Here is a 17,854-nt window from a genome sequence, read left to right as displayed (position 1 = left end):
GTTTTGCATCTACACACCTTCACTACTTCTGTATTCAGAGAATGGAGGGAATTCTCCTTCAGTGTTGAGAGTTCAGAGGTAGCAGATGTGTTCTCTGTCTTGGGGCTATTGGTTAGTGTGAGTAGAGAGCGGATCTGAGTTTCCCACACTGAGTCCTGTGTGCTGTGATGAATGTACTACTAAAGCTGCTCAGTGGACTAGTAGTGACGGCCATTGGCTCTGTGTTGTCTATAGAAAGAGCCTGACATCACCGACCATCTGGATTCTGGAGGGAAAAACCAGGACTGGCTGATTCAGGTCCTAAACTCACAAGATTCTGATACATTGTTATAGAAACATCATTAAAATATTTATACGGAAAATAGGAATATAATGCATAATACAAATGGCATTGAAAGTTATCATAAATTATTTGTGGCTTATCTCTCATATTGAAACATAACCAGACACATATCCATATAATAATTGAGAAAGAAGCATTTTCTACTCATGCATAGTTGCAGAGAACATGCTTACATGATATTTTTGATTTATTAATTGCATAAGCAAGAGTAATAAATAACCCCAAATACACCCTCCCATCCATTCTATCCACTGAACATTACAAGTGTGCCTATTCTCCATTGAGACACCAGGTGGTACTGATGAGTCTAAACTGAAACTCTGCTCTTCAGAGCTTTCCCACACTGCCCATTGAAAGAGCTTTTCCTAAACAATTGAAGTGTGTCTTGTTATATGCTAATTAATCTCTACACAGGCAGTTCCCATAAAGCCACTGCAGGTAAAGCCCATTACTGAAATATTTTTATTTTATAAACGGATAAAGTTACACTGTTACAGATAATCAATGCAAACCTGTGTGCTTGTGTACACAAACAGATAGTGTGTTTTAACTATACCCAACATACAAATAGTATATAGTGCATTCGGAAAGTATTCAGACCTCTTGACTTTTTTTACATTTTGTTTCGTTACAGCCTTATTCTAAAATTGATTAAATTGTTTATTTTCCTCATCAATATACACACGATACACACCATAATGACAAACAAAAACACATTTTTATAATTTGTGCAAATGTCTATTTTTTTTTCTTCAGAAATATCACATTTACATACGCGTTCAGACCATTTACTCAGTACATTTTTAAGCACCTTTGGCAGCGATTACAGAAATGAGTCTTCTTGGGTGTGACGCTGCAAGCTTGGCACACCAGTATTTGGGGAATTTCTCCCATTCTTCTCTGCAGATCCTCTCAAGCTCTGTCAGGTTGGATGGGGAGCGTCGCTGCGAAACTATTTTCAGGTCTCTCCAGAGATGTTCGATCGGGTTCAAGTCCGGGCTCTGGCTGGGCCACTAAAGGACATTCAGCGACTTGTGCCGAAGCCACTCCTGCGTTGTCTTGGCTATGTGCTAATGTTTGTTGTCATGTTGGAAGGTGAACCTTTGCCCCAGTTTGAGCGATCTGGAGCAGGTTTTCATCAAGGATCTCTCTGTACTTTGCTCCATTCATCTTTCCCTCGATCCTGACTAGTCTTCTTGTCCCTGCTGCTGAAAAACATCCCCACAGCATGATGCTGCCACCACCATGCTTCACCTTAGCTTAGGGATGGTGCCCGGTTTCCTCCAGACGTGACACATTGGCATTCAGGCCAAAGAGTTCAACCTTGGTTTCATCAGACCAGAGAATCTTGTTTCTCATGGTCTGAGAGTCTTTAGGTGCCTCTTAGCAAACTCCAAGTGGGCTGTCATGTGCCTTTTACTGAGGAGTGGCTTCCGTCTGGTCACTTTACCATAAAGGCCTGATTGGTGGAGTGCTGCAGAGATTGTTGTCCTTCTGGAAGGTTCTTCCATCTCCACAGAGGAACTCTGGAACTCTGTCAGAGTGACCATTGGGTTCTTGGTCACTTCCCTGACCAAGGCCCTTCTTCCCCGATTGCTCAGTTTGGTTGGGTGGCCAGCTCTAGGAAGAGACTTCTTCCAAACTTCTTCCATTTAAGAATGATGGAGGCCACTGTGCTCTTGGGGACCTTCAATGCTGCAGCCATTTTTTGATACCCTTTCTCAGATCTGTGCCTCAAAACAATTCTGTCCCGGAGCTCTACGGACAATTCCTTCGACCTCATGGCTAGGTTTTTGCTCTGACATGCACTGTCAACTGTGGGAACGTATAAGGACAGGGGTGTGCCTTTCCAAATCATGTCAGCAGCATACCACCCTGCATACCACTACTGGCTTGCTTCTGAAGCTAAGCAGGGTTGGTCCATGTCAGGCCCTGGATGGGAGACCAGATGCTGCTGGAAGTGGTGTTGGAGGGCCAGTAGGAGGCACTCTTTCCTCTGGTCTAAAAAATATCCCAATGCCCCAGGGCAGTGATTGGGGACACTGCCCTGTGTAGGGTGCCGTCTTTCGGATGGGACGTTAAACGGGTGTCCTGACTCTCTGAGGTCATTAAAGATCCCATGGCACTTATCGTAAGAGTAGGGGTGTCAACCCCGGTGTCCTGGCTAAATTCCCAATCTGGCCCTCAAACCATCATGGTCACCTAATAATCCCCAGTTTACAATTGGCTCATTCATCCCCCTCCTCTCCCCTGTAACTATTCCCCAGGTCGTTGCTGCAAATGAGAACGTGTTCTCAGTCAACTTACTTGGTAAAATAACGGTAAAATAAATAAATAAATAAATAAATGTCCAATCTATTGAATTTACCACAGGTGGACTCCAATCAAGTTGTGGAAACATCTCAAGGATGATCAATGGAAACAGGATGCACCTGAGCTCAATTTCAAGTATCATAGCAAAGAGTCTGAATACTTATTTAAATAAGCTTTTCTGTTTTTAAGGTTTTATAAATTAGCAAACATTTCTGAAAACCTGTTTTCGCTTTGTCATTATGGGGTATTGTGTGTAGATTGATGAAGAAAAAAATAATTTTATCAATTTTAGAGTATGGCTGTAACGTAACAACATGTGGAAAAATGGAAGGGGTCTGAATACTTTCAGAATGCACTGTAAATACTGGACTAATTGCATTGATCTTGAAGAAGAAGAAGTACTGCCCATGTGGCGCAAAAAAAGCTAATTATCAAAATATGATGTCTTCAACCTTTATTTTGATAATGTATATATTTTATCAGTTTTCTTCCTGCAAGACACAAAATACAGAACATTTTATAGGCTCATTAGCAATAGATCCCTAGATTTCCCCATTGAGACTAGACCCCCGCTCTCCTCTTTGACAGTCCAGGTTAGAGGTCTGAATCTATTGCCCCAAAGGGGCTCTGTGAGTGAGTTTTCCTGGGTTTCCCACACTCTCTCCGTTCACTGCTTTCAATGGAGGAACAATAGAAGTGTGTCTTATTGCACATCACATTATGCAGCCCTGCAGCCGTACATTTTGAAACCACTAAGATGACAGCAGAAGTTTTCTTCCAACACCTGGAATCACTGATAAACTAACTAAATTCTATTGCAAAACATTCTGATATACTAAAAATAAATGTATGTAAAACAGGTGTTTCAGTAAAAACATCACAGCCATGCTTCTGGGAACTCATATTATCAATTATCTCTTTCAAACTACAGTACACTTTAGTGATATTATATGTCAAATAAACAGCCTGAATCTTTCATTCGTATTTTCGGACTATATCAAACCAATTCATGTGAAGTTACAATGTGTGACTACAAAAATATTTATCGTACTCTGAAGATTTTGAACAAAGCACAAAGAGGTGAACGATATATATATTTAGTGTGTAATTCTTTCAAGATAATTCTGTAGAATTTAAACTCATAGTAGGCTTTGTTTGATTCAGATCCATATGGTCTAGCTAGTATCTCTATGTGGAATTTGATAAATCAGTAATATAACTGTGACGGAAGGTTGTCAAGAGAAGAATAGAGTAACAAACAACAAGATTTAATTTCAGGATTTGTGTATTTATTGAGTAGCTCAATCAGTCTCATCGTTGAAAACCTTCATTTAAGGTAAATATTTCAAAAGAAATAAAGTGATTAAACATTACAACAAGAATTTGGATAAATCTCCAAGACATAAGATACTCTAACAGAGTATAGGATACACAGTTAATGTCTTTTGAAAATAAACAAGAGGTCTTACAATGAGAGAGAACCGTTTTCTCAGTGATGCTCCAGCTTAGGTTGATCAATATCAAACAGATAACTGATACATGCTTCACAGAAGATGCTCAATATAACGTCAACATGACCATATCACTACACAAATGTATTGGTAACAAAAAAACTAATAGTTGTTTTCTCTTATACGTTTTGACCTTTAAACAGATGAGTCATAGACAATCACAAAAAAAATTGATGTAATAACTACACATTGTGGGTCAAAAGTCCTTATGAAAGATCATTCAGGTTATTGTTGATCTTGAATGAACACACGATCAACATAACTAACACGTTTCACAAAACATAAAGGTTATGATTTCAGAAATGCGGTTAAACTGAAATGAAAAGTCTCAATCACAGAAGACTTGTAAAAACTCCTGCATAAACAGAAGATAAAGAAGATCTATTCTCATCCATGACATTAACGTTAGACCAACATGGTCCATCAAGTTTGTCTGAGTGCAGCTTCTTCAGGACTCTACCAGGGCCTCCAGAGGGCGTTGTTGACTGGACTCTTCTCTTTACCGATGCTGTGCTGGACTGGTGAGCTCAGCTGAGGCAGGTCACTCTCCCTCCTGTTCTTATCAAAGGATGGCTGGAGGCTCTGGAAGTGGCTCAGCTGTCTTCTCTGGGATGTGTCTTCACCTCATCCTTGGACAGGAAGTGCACAATCTCTTGGACACACCTGGAGTAACCCTGATTGACAGGTGCTTAGCATGAGGATGAGCTCACTGGCTGGTACTGTTGCTGTTGTCTCAGGAAGCAAACTGTCATCGCCAATATGCCTGCTTTCTCCAGCTTGGAGTCAGGCTGCTGGTTGAAGATCTCTGGACTCAGGAGAGACTTGAGCTGCTCAATGCTGTTGTTGATACGATCTCTGAATAACTTCTCCACCACTGGCTTTCTAATCTGCAAGAAGAGAAGAGTCATTAATCACCTTATTCTGATATGGCATTATTGAAACAAATAAACCAGCAATCAAAGTAAATAAATGTCCTTGAATTTGAATCTTCAATTTACCTTGTTGGTCAGAGTCAGGTGCTCCTTAGAGTAGATCATTGCTGAAGTGATTGTAGGTGCCATGGCTGGATCTCTGTGCTGTAGAGGTCTCTGTGTAGAAAGTGAATCATGATTTCTACTGGCTTCATCTCTCCTATATATAGTCCCAAATCTGCATATGAAAGTGTGTGTCTTGGGCTTTTTGGAGTTTCTCACAGTCCGTAGCCAATGGGTGAGCTTGGGAGGACAATAAGGAATGTGGAGCTGCCACATGCTCAGTGTTCATATTGCTGGGGTACAATGGTCACGTCTCAGGGGAACAGGTGGAGGGGTGGTGGGTGATGGAGAGTAACTCACAGAGCGCTGTGTGACTCTGGGAAAATGGTGACCCACAGATCTGCTGCCTGATGTTGGGATCAATGACACTGACAGTGAGATTACATGTGAGATTGACGCAGAGCCTCTACATTAAAACTCTTGGTGTTACCAAACCCTTTAGATTGTTTCATTTTGAAGGACAGTCTGCTATTTCCTTGATAACATGCAGTTTGGTCACATTTAAGCACTTTAAATAATTTTAAACTCTGTTAATCTGATATGATGAATAACTTGAATTGTTTCACTTTATTTATAAACAGTATATCCATTTGGTAATTCCTTGTGATTTCAGAATGTAACTTTTTTTAATCCAGAAAAATAGAACAATTAGACAATAATAGGGCAAAGTAGGATGTCATGTGTTTTGCATGGAATGCTTTCCCTGTTTTGGGAGTCCAGATGCAGCAGATTGTGTCCTCTGTCTTGAGAGAGCTAGTTGAGTTTCCCACACTGAGTCCTGTGTGCTGTGATCAATGCACTACAAAGCGGCTCAGTGAACCATTAGTGACGGCAGTTAGGTCTGTGTTGTACTATAGACAGAACTTGACTTCACAGACAATCTGGATTGTCTACACTGGCTGATTCAATGCCTAAACTCACAATACACACTTTTAGAAAGGGATTGTTAGCCAATCAAAAGAGCACATGATTGTGTCTACTGTTGAACTAAAACCTTACATTTTTTAATTTTTACTCTTTGTTTAATGCCAAAATATTTTAAATTCCCTTGGGATTTGTGAGTGCTTTACTTCTGTCTACACAAATAAGTGGGCTACACAAATTTACTAATAAAGATTGTTAATCATAGAGATAGAAAAACTGAAAATGCCTTTCATAACTTTGGTAAACCTGAGATTCCTTTATTTAATCTTTCTTTTATTACCCTCATAAAGTGTGCCTTTTCCCCGTTGAGACTCACAGGTGCTGGTGGGACTGACAAAACTAAACTATGACTCTGCTTTCCAGAGCTTTCCCACACTCTGCCTATTGAGAGAGCTTCTACTAAACAACAGAAGTGTGCCTTGTTAAATGTTAATGAATCTCTACACAAGCAGTTCATTAAAAGCCCCCCTTTTTTTCCAATTTTCGCCTAAATGACATACCCAAATCTAACTGCCTGTAGCTCAGGCCCTGAAGCAAGGATATGCATATTCTTGGTACCATTTGAAAGGAAACACTTTGAAGTTTGTGGAAATGTGAATTGAATGTAGGAGAATATAACATAATAGATCTGGTAGAAGAAAATACAAAGAAAAAAACAACTTGCCTTTTTCTACCACCATCTTTGAAATGCAAGAGAAAGGCCATAGTTATTGCCATCACTCTGGTTGTAATTCCGATAGTGTCCCCAAGATGGCAGCAGTGTATGTACAAAGTTTCAGATGGATAACTTGAAAAATGAGTGAACAACAAGCCTTTAAGTGTGAAGTCCCCAGGTACATTTGGGCAAATCGTGAAGAAGACATTCACATTTTAATTCAATTATTTTGCAAGAATATCGTCAAATCTGTATACTTGGACTTTGATTTAGCTTTCCAAGTATTAGTAGCCATATTATAAGTTCCACATTTGCAAAACAACCATTTTTCATAACTTCATAACTCTGAATATCCTTATAATGTTTGTCCAAAATGAAAAGGCATACTGTCGTACAAGGTTAGTAGCTACATTTTACAACATATACATGGTTCCCGAATACTCCCGTAAAGCCCAACTCATTGGCTATCTAGCTAGCTTTGTTTGACCCCGATTAATGCTTATTGGACAAGGATACAGTCGATCAAGTGATGGCCACCCGGCGTGCCATTAAGGCGTCACTCTCTGACCAAATATGGTGTCCTATAGGATATACTATACCCCTAATGAAATAGTGAAGTCTTGTTACCTTCTAGGATCTCTGAGGAATACATACGAACATGATTTGACTCGTTGAATTATGCCGGGGAAAATGGCAGCAGTTTTACGGGCGCCCAACCAATTGTGCTATTATGTGGGGGGTTTTGCGTTATTTGTAACTTATTTTGTACATAATGTTTCTACAACCGTATCTTATGGCAAAAAGGAGCTTCTGGATATCAGGACAGCGATCACTCACCTCGGATTAGACAAAGATTTTTTCTACAACAAGGAGGACGCAGAGGACATTCTCCAACACCCCACAGAGCCGACATCCCCGTTATTTGCAAGAGGAAGCGACGCAGGTACAGAGGACAAAGAGCCGGATGCCTTGTCCGGACCCAGAGAAGGCGAGTGGGAAAGCTGCCGTTACCATCAATACTACTCGCCAACGTGCAATCATTGGACAATAAGTTAGACGAGGTACAATCACGAATATCCTACCAACGGGCCATCAAACTGTAATATCCTATGTTTCACGGAATCGTGGCTGAATGACGACATGGATATTCAGCTAGCGGGATATACGCTGCACCGGCAAGATAGAACAGCACACTCTGTGTGTAAGACGAGGGGGGGGGGGGGGTCTGTGCATATTTGTAAACAACAGTTGGTGCACGAAATCTAAGGAAGCCTCTAGATTTTGCTGGCCTGAAGTAGAGTATATTGTGATAAATTCCAGGCCCCTACTTGCCTAGAGAGTTTTCAGCTATACTTTTCGTGGCTGTTTATTTACAACCACAGAAATGCTGGCACCAAGATCGTACTCAGTCAGCTGTATAAGGCAATAAGCAAACAGGAAACCACTCACCCAGAGGTGGCACTCCTAGTGGCCGGAGACTTTAATGCAGGGAAACTGAAATCAGTTCTACCAAATTTCTATCAACATGTTAAATGTGCAACCAGAGGGACATTTTTTTTTAGATCACCTGTACTCCACACACAGAGACGCGTACAAAGCTCTCACTCGCCCTCCATTTGGTTAATACGACCCCAACTCTATCCTCCTGATTCCTGCTGACAAGCAAACATTAAAGCAGGAAGCACCAGTGACTCAGTCTATAGAAAGGTGGTCAGATGAAGCAAATGCTAAACTACAGGACTGTTTTGCTATCACAGACAGGAATATGTTCCGGTATTCTTCCGATTGCATTGAGGGCTACACCACATCAGTCACTGGCTTTATCAATAAGTGCATCGATGACGTCGTGCCCACAGTGACTGTACGTACATACCCAAACCAGGAGCCATGGATTACAGGCAACATCCGCACTGAGCTAAAGGGTAGAGCTGCCACTTTCAAGGTGCGGGACTTACAAGAAATCCTGCTATGCCCTGCGACGAACCATCAAACAGGCAAAGCGTCAGTACAGGGCTAAGATTGAATCATACTACACCGGCTCTGACGCTCGTCTTATGTGGCATGGCTTGCAAACTATTACAGACTACAAAAGGAAGCACAGCCGCGAGCTGCCCAGTGACACGAGCCTACCAGACGAGCTAAATCACTTCTATGCTCGCTTCGAGGCAAGCAACACTGAGGCATGCATGAGAGCATCAGCTGTTCCGGACGACTGTGTGATCACGCTCTCCGTAGCCAACGTGAGTAAGACCTTAAAACAGGTCAACATACACAAGGCTGCTGGGCCAGACGGATTACCAGGACGTGTGCTCCGGGCATGTGCTGATCAACTGGCAGGTGTCTTCACTGACATTTTCAACATGTCCCTGATTGAGTCTGTAATACCAACATGTTTCAAGCAGACCACCATAGTCCCTGTGCCCAAGAACACAACCTGCCTAAATCACTACAGACCCGTAGCACTCACGTTCGTAACCATGAAGTGCTTTGAAAGGTTGGTAATGGCTCACATCAACACCATTATCTCAGAAACCCTAGACCCACTCCAATTTGCATACCGCCCAAAGAGATCCACAGATGATGCAATCTCTATTGCACTCCACACTGCCCTTTCCCACCTGGACAAAAGGAACTCCTATGTGAGAATGCTATTCATTGACTACAGCTCAGCGTTCAACACCATAGTACCCTCAAAGCTCATCACTAAGCTAAGGATCCTGGGACTAAACACCTCCCTCTGCAACTGGATTCTGGACCTCTTGACGGGCCGCCCCCAGGTGGTGAGGGTAGGTAGCAACACATCTGCCACGCTGATCCTCAACACTGGAGCTCCCCAGGGGTGCGTGCTCAGGCCCCTCCTGTACTCCCTGTTCACCCACGACTGCATGGCCAGACAGCCATGAAGAGGGCACGACAAAGCCTATTCCCCCTCAGGAAACTAAAAAGATTTGGCATGGGTCCTGAGATCATCAAAAGGTTCTACAGCTGCAACATCGAGAGCATCCTGACTGGTTGCATCACTGCCTGGTACGGCAATTGCTCGGCCTCTGACTCCAAGGCACTACAGAGGGTAGTGCGTACTGCCCAGCTGGGGCTAAGCTGCCTGCCATCTAGGACCTCTACAACAGGCAGTGTCAGAGGAAGGCCCTAAAAATTGTCAAAGACCCCAGCGACCCCAGTCATAGACTGTTCTCTCTACTACCGGAGTGCCAAGTCTAGGACAAAAAGGTTCTCAACATTTCTTTACCCCCAAGCCATAAGACTCCTGAACAGGTAAACAAATGGCTATCCTGACTATTGCATTATGTGCCCCCCCAACCCAACCCCTCTTTTTACGCTGCTGCTACTCTCTGTTTATCATATATGCATAGTCACTTTAACTATACATTCATGTACATACTACCTCGTTTGGGCCGCCCAACCAGTGCTCCCGCACATTGGCTAACCGGGCTATCTGCATTGTGCCCCACCACCCGCCAACCCCTCTTTTACACAACTGCTACTCTCTGTTCATCATATATGCATAGTCACTTTAACCATATCTACATGTACATACTACCTTAATCAGCCTGACTAACCGGTGTCTGTATGTAGCCTCGCTACTTTTATAGCCTCACTACTGTATATAGCCTTTTTACTGTTGCTTTATTTCTTTACTTACCTATTGTTCACCTAACACCTTTTTTGCACTATTGGTTAGAGCCTGTAAGTAAGTACTGTAAGGTCTACACCTGTTGTATTCGGCACACGTGACAGATAAACTTTGATTTGATTTGATTCTTCTTATTGGTATCCTTTAGTAGTGGTTTCTTTGCAGCAATTCGACCATGAAGTCCTGATTCACGCAGTCTCTTCTGAACAGTTGATGTTGAGATGGGTCTGTTACTTGAACTCTGTGAAGCATTTATTTGGGCTACTATTTCTGAGGCTACTTTTATAGCCTCGCTACTGTATATAGCCTGTCTTTTACTGTTGTTTTATTTCTTTACTTACCTATTGTTCACCTAATTGTCACGTTCCTGACCTGTTTTCCTTGTTTTTGTATGTGTTTAGTTGGTCAGGGCGTGAGTTGGGGTGGGCATTCTATGTTATGTGTTTCTATGTTGGGATAAATGTGTTGCCTGATATGGTTCTCAATTAGAGGCAGGTGTTTGACGTTTCCTCTGATTGAGAACCATATTAAGGTAGGCTGTTCTCACTGTTTGTTTGTGGGTGATTGTTCCTGTGTCTGTGTCCGTTGCACCACACGGGACTGTTTCGTTTGTTCATTCGTTTGGCTAGTCTTTCCTGTTCGTGCGTTCTTCGTGTCTATATGTAAGTTCTTATGTTCAGGTCAGTCTACGTCGTTGGTTTGTTATTTTGTTGATTATCAAGCGTAGTTCGTGTCAGTGTTCGTCTTGTCAAATAAATTCATTATGTCTACATTCAACGCTGCGTTTTGGGTCCGACCCTTACTCCTCCTCCTCATCCGAGGAGGAGGCATTAGACAGCCGTTACACTAATACCTTTTTTTGCCCTATTGGTTAGAGCCTGTAAGTAAGCATTTCACTGTAAGGTCTACACCTGTTGTATTCGGCGCACTTGCCAAATAAACTTTGATTTGATTTAATTGGATTTGAAAACGTTTAGGGTGAGATTTTCACAGATTCCTTTCTTTGCAAATTGAACGAGTGAGTGGAAATACAAAATCGATCATGCATGCTATATGGATCTTTTTAGGATATGATAAAGGATTTTATCTAACAAAACAACACTTCATGTTATCTCTGGGACCCTTTGGATGATGAATCAGAGAAAGATTTCAGAATGTAAGTACACATTTCACCTTCAGAGGTGAATTTATCAAACCTATCGCGAAGAAAAAAGTGTTTTGTTGTTAGGAGCTCTCCTCAAATAATAGAATGGCATTTGTTCCCCCAGTAATAGCTTAAGTAAATTGGACAGTGCAGTTATATTAACAAGAATTTAACCTTTCAGCCGATATAAGACACTTATATGTACCGACATTTGTTGTTTCTCTAAAATCTGCGATGGTGACATAACGCGCTGCATGATTCACAACTGTCCCGTTGACGGAACGCCGATCTTTAAGAAGTTTTAAGTCCCTGGTGGCAAAGCTCATTACTGAAATATTGTTCTTAAGAAACAGATAAAGACTCACTGTTACAGAGTATCAATTCAAGTAGGATGTGTGTTTGTGTACACAAACAAATTCCATATATACAACCATGCCCCACATATAAACCATTTAGAAAATGTATTTAAATGCATTATGCCACTGGTTATGTAGATAGGCCTTATTGACCGCAAGGCACTACAGAGGGTAGTGCGTACGGCCCAGTACATCACTGGGGCCAAGCTTCCTGCCATCCAAGACCTCTATACCAGGTGTTGTCAGAGGAAGGCCCTAAAAATTGTCAAAGACTCCAGCCACCCTAGTCATAGACTGTTCTCTCTGCTACCGCACAGCAAGCGGTACCGGAGCGCCAAGTCTAGGTCCAAGAGGCTTCTAAACAGCTTTTACACCTAAGCCATAAGACTCCTAAACATCTAATCAAATGGCTAACCAGACTATTTGCATTGCCCCCCTCTTTTACGCTGCTGCTACTCTCTGTTATTATCTTTGCATAGTCACTTTAATAACTCTACATACATGTACATATTACCTCAATTACCTCCAATAACCGGTGCCCCCGCACATTGACTCTGTACCGGTACCACTTTTATATAGCCTCGCTATTGTTATTTTACTGCTGCTCTTTAATTATTTGTTACTTTGTTTAGTTTTTTTGTGTGTATTTTTCTCAAAACTGCATTGTTGGATAAGGGCTTGTAAGTAAATAAAATAAAATAAAATGTATTTATATTGCCCTTCTTACATCAGCTGATATCTCAAAGTGCTGTACAGAAACCCAGCCTAAAACCCCAAACAGCAAGCAATGCAGGTGTAGAAGCAAGTAAGCATTTCACTATAAGGTTGTATTTGTCTTTCGCGTATATGACAATTCATTGACAGTCCAAGGTAGAGGGCTGAGTCTGTTGTCCCAAGTAGCTCTGTGAGTGAGTTTTCCTCAGTTTCCCACACTCTCTCCATTCACTACTTTCAATGGAGGAACAATAGAAGTGTGTCTTATTGCACATCACTTTAACTATTGAGTTTTGAGGGCACAGCTGCCCTAAACTTTTAGAGCACTAAGATGACAGTAGCAGTTTTGGTCCAGCACCTGAAATTACTGATGACCAGACGAAACTCACTGAAATGGAATTGTTATACATTCTGATACACTGAAAATACATTTATGTAATATATGCGTGTCAGTAAAAAAAAATCACATTCATGCCTCCTGGGGAATATTTATGATTAATTATCTCTTTACAGTCACTTTCACATGCCAACTAAAACAATTCATGCAATGTCTTGTCATGTCTTTCATGGTTAAATAAAGGGAAAATTGTAATTGTGTGGATAGAAATGTCTAACTTTTATCTTACGTGGTAGACTTAGAATGAAGCACCCAGAGAGGTACAAATTAATATGGATTCAGTGTTGCATTCTAATGAATTCAATATCCTTGTTTACAGTAATGGGTAATAGTAGGCTTTATTGTTTCTACATGTGGAATATCATGAATCAGTAATGTAACTGTGATGGAAGGTTGCCATCAAACCAAACAAGATTTAATTTAATGATTTGTGTATTTATTCAGATTGACTCAATGATTCATATCATTAAAGACCTTAATTTAAGGTAAATATTTAAATAGAAATAAAGTGATTAAACAACAAGAACTTGGACACCTCTCCAATACATAGGATATACAGTTACTGTCTTTATAAAATACAACATATTGTTCAAAATAAACAACAGGTTTTACAATGAGCGTGAAGTTTTCACCATCTGCAATGTGCACATTATTCAAATCATGTGAGCCACATTTTCACACAAAAAGTTTTCACACATAAAGTCTGATCTTAAAACAGATCAAATATCTCTAATCACAGATTGATGATAACAGGTACTGTATAATACCCAGTTTGGGTAAAAATGTGTCATGGAGGAACAGTGATACTGTAGCTCAAGTTGATCAATATCAAATAAATAACTGATACAGATAGCTGTTTGAGGGGTGGGCGCTGATTTATTTATTTTTCCCGCGCGACAGACAACTTTATCGGTCCAGTAATACAGGACTAGTATACATGTTTTTTTTTTACAGAAGATGTGCAATATAACATCAATATAACCATATCACTAAACAAATGTATTGGTAACAAAGCAAATATGTTTTTTTTCTCTTATACGTCCCCCTTAAAAAATTTAAGGCATAAACATTCACAAACAGATTAGTGATATAACACCCATTTTGGGATAAAAGTCCTCATGGAGGGCCATTCAAGTTATTGTTGATCACTGTAATCAACACGTTTAAAAAATACTCCAAAAATGTAGTGCTCATCAATTGGATCATTTCTTTCGAAAAACATTTCAACTTGTTCAGTTTAACTGAATTTAAATGTCTCAATCACAGCTATACTTTAAAAAATCTACATAAGCAGAAGATGAAGAAGAAGATATTTTCCTATTCGCATTACTCTCCATGACATTGATCTAAGACCAACATGGTCCATTGTGTTTGTCTGGGCTGGGGAGCTCATCTGAGGCAGGTCACTCTCACTTCTGTTCTTAGTATCTGGAAGTGACTCAGCAGTCTTCTCTGGGACACAGAGAAGGAGTAACCCTAATTGGCTCGTGCTGAGCAGGATGAGGAGCTCACTGGCTGGTACTGTTGCTGTTGTTTCTGTCCTCTCAGGAAGCAAACTCTCCTTTTCAGGATGTCTGATTTTTCCAGCTTGGAGTCAGGCTGCTGGTTGAAGATCTCTGGACTCAGGAGAGACTTGAGCTGCTCAATGCTGCTGTTGATATGATCTCTGTGTAACTTCTCCACCACTGGCTTTCTAATCTGCAAGAAGAGAAGAGTCATTAATCACCTTATTTGGAAATATGGCATTATTGATACAAACAATCATTAAAATGTAATTAATTTCCATGAATTTGAATCTTCAATTTACTTTATTGGTCAGATTCAGGTGGTCCTTAGAGTATATCATTGCTGAAGTGATTGTAGGCTCCATGGCTTGATCTCTGTGTTGTAGAAGTCTCTGTGTAGAAAGTGAATCATGAATTCTATTGGCTTCATCTCTCCTATATATAGTCCCAAATCTGCCGATGAATGTCTGAGTCTTGCGCTCGTTGGAGTTTCTCTCAGTCTGTAGCCAATGGGTGAGCTTCGGAGGACAATAAGGAATGTTTCCCAGAAGCCCCAGGCAGCACACTTCCCTCCTCTGAGCTTCACAGCACAGCTGGCTCACTGCACAAAGCTGAGTGTGCCCCAGTCACACGCCATCCTCTCTCTGGAGCTGGGAGCCACAGAGACACACAGCTTCCCACACTTCTGCATGCAGTCTGCTGAGCCCTGACACACAATATAAGTGTGTCTGTTATCACAAAGACCTACTGCCTGTTCCCATGCAGGGACACAGCATGGCTTACAGGGCAAACCTTCTGGTTCAGCTATAACTCACTTCAGAAAGACACTCTTTCAAAAACAAACAAATCAGTTTCAATTTGTACAAACACTAGTTTCCAAAACTTTTTTCCTTCAAAAAGCAAGCAAACAACCTTTTTGATATATTTTTATTTCAACGTATCATATAATTTTTCAAATCTGATATAATTGACACCTTAGGATATGAGAATAATTGATCCTATTTACGTGGTCAAAACTTGCGATGGCCAGTTTATAGTTCAATGTTTTGCTGATGGTGGCTATCAATCTAAAGACAGGTAATCCATACAACTATGTGCTCATCACTGTCTTTATCATATTCCTACTATAAAATGGTCATATTATAAATAAAGACTTATGTTGTTGTGTTTTCTGTGATGCGTATATGTCACGCCCTGACCATAGTTTGCTTTGTATGTTTATATGTTTTGTTTGGTCAGGGTGTGATCTGAGTGGGCATTCTATGTTGTATGTCTAGTTTGTCTGTTTCTGTGTTTGGCCTGATATGGCTCTCAATCAGAGGCAGGTGTTAGTTGTTGTCTCTGATTGGGAGCCATATTTAGGTAGCCTGTTTTGTCATTGTGGGTTGTGGGTGATTGTCTATGTGTAGTGTTTGTGTCAGCACGATTGTTCATTAGCTTCACGGTTGTCACTTTGTTGTTTTGTAGTGTTCAGTTTTTCCATTAAAATGACAAACACTTACCACGCTGCGTATTGGTCCGACATTTCTTACTGCTCAGATGAGGAGGACGAAGACAACCGTGACAGTACATGTGTTGCAATGAGCACGGAGACTTGTGATCCTAGCATATGTGCCATATTTTAATTCTGATGATTTTTGACATGGGAACGGGATTTTTTCTGAGTACACATGGACAGAGACACGGACTAAAGTGGCCAACCTCTTTGCCGTATGGCATCAAGAACAACATCCCACCTGTCCTGTGTGGAATCCGCTATTATTCCCACTGACTCTTGTCCCACCATCCGAGCCCTCTGATTGGCTGCAGAGCGTATGACAGCGTAGGAGGAGGCACATAAATAAATAGAAAGTGGAGATGCAGAGTTCACTAACAAAGACTCTCTAAGCATCAGCTGACCCAAGACCAGCAGCAGCACAGCAGAGGAGCTACCACAACAAAAAATACCACAACAAAAAATTCTAGAGCAAAACCTACCAAGACCAACTTCTCTACTTTTTTGACGAGCTTCAAACTCAAGACCAATATCTAAAAATGCCAGCCTACATGGACATCATTCTTCAGGACAGCATGAACGTGAAAGATCAGCACATTAGGTAAGACCAGGTTAAATTGCACTGAAATATTTTAATAAGATATTAAAATGAATAGAAACTGTGTGTGAGAGAGAATAGGTGTCCATGATTGTCTTGTGTTGTTTTTAGGTGTGAACTCTCTCTGTTTGAGAGGAAATGCAGCAGTGGTGTGGAGAAACTGAAGACAGTCATTGGAGGACACCTCCAGAACGGGATCCCTACATCTCCCATATCTCCTATTTTGGAGAAGACAGTGTCCCTTTTCACTCCGAAGAAGGCCTTGGTGTCACCCTCCGGCTATTCCAAATGTTCCAGGGACATGCTGTGCCTTTTTGTACCACTGTACCACTGCCTTCGAACAATGAATTGAGAGAGACGCATGGATGTGGAGGTTATAGGTCAGGGGTCACATACTGGGCTGAGACTAGGGTCTGAGACAAAATTATCACTGCACTGTGAGATACAAACCCGTGGAAAGGGCATGAACTGACCTTAAGGCAAGCAGAGCACAATATACTGTTTATGTGCAAATTCTGCTCAGATTATATGTGCCATTTCTACGTCTGTTCCCACCATGGTGATTGGTTGGTTGTCTTATTTGGACCAGACTGTCAGAGATAGGTCTGGAACCTATGCTTTTGTTTTACATGATATTTAAAGCTGCAGATTCATTTGAAATGAATTGTGTGCATTGATATAAGCAGAGTTGTACTGCTTCATTCTTTCTGTGAAATTATGAACCAAATACATTGTTTCAAGGAGAAATAATGCCTTGATTCAAGTTGGAAAATAAATCCACATGTATACCTTTCTTTTTGTAAAGGAACAGTGCATTGTTGTGCATGATACATAAAGTAAAGGTTTATTTTATTGTAAGAACCCAAAGGGGATTTATATTATTGTTAATATTGTTGTTTATTTTTGTAAGCTAATAAAACTGCAAACAAAATTCACTTTTTTTTTCTATTCCTCATATCTGGGATTTTTGTCTGAAAATTAATACTGAATTTTACTGGCTTCATTTACCAGCCTACAGAAACTCAGGAGAAGGACATATTCTGGTTATTTTAGCATACTTCCTCAAAATGTGTATACTGTAAAAAAGTCCACTATGGTTCTTCACATAAAGGACTTACCATTTCCCGCCAAGTATGCACTTGCTCTCATGGATTTAAATGCATGGCACTGGTGATCCATCATATTTCTTACACTAGTTCATTCCTTTTAAATC

General features: G+C 40.8%; 1 protein-coding gene and 1 pseudogene across 1 annotated transcript; both read right to left on the bottom strand.

The window, feature by feature from the left end:
• Positions 1 to 3,923: 3,923 nt before the first annotated feature.
• On the bottom strand, positions 3,924 to 5,270 carry LOC129815967 (transcription factor HES-5-like; annotated as a pseudogene).
• Positions 5,271 to 13,701: 8,431 nt separating this feature from the next.
• LOC129815966 (transcription factor HES-5-like) lies at positions 13,702 to 14,978 on the bottom strand. Its single transcript, XM_055870175.1, has 2 exons — positions 14,851 to 14,978; positions 13,702 to 14,741 (listed from the first exon to the last, which is right to left on the bottom strand). Exons 1-2 carry the CDS (start codon positions 14,911 to 14,913, stop codon positions 14,520 to 14,522), a joined length of 285 nt encoding a protein of 94 aa, XP_055726150.1. The 5' UTR covers positions 14,914 to 14,978; the 3' UTR covers positions 13,702 to 14,519.
• Positions 14,979 to 17,854: the final 2,876 nt, after the last annotated feature.

This window comes from Salvelinus fontinalis, chromosome 18, assembly GCF_029448725.1.
Source record: "Salvelinus fontinalis isolate EN_2023a chromosome 18, ASM2944872v1, whole genome shotgun sequence".
Taxonomy (NCBI): Eukaryota; Metazoa; Chordata; class Actinopteri; order Salmoniformes; family Salmonidae; genus Salvelinus; species Salvelinus fontinalis.
Note: the sequence above shows the minus strand (reverse complement) of the source record. Positions and strands in the feature narration are given on the sequence as shown.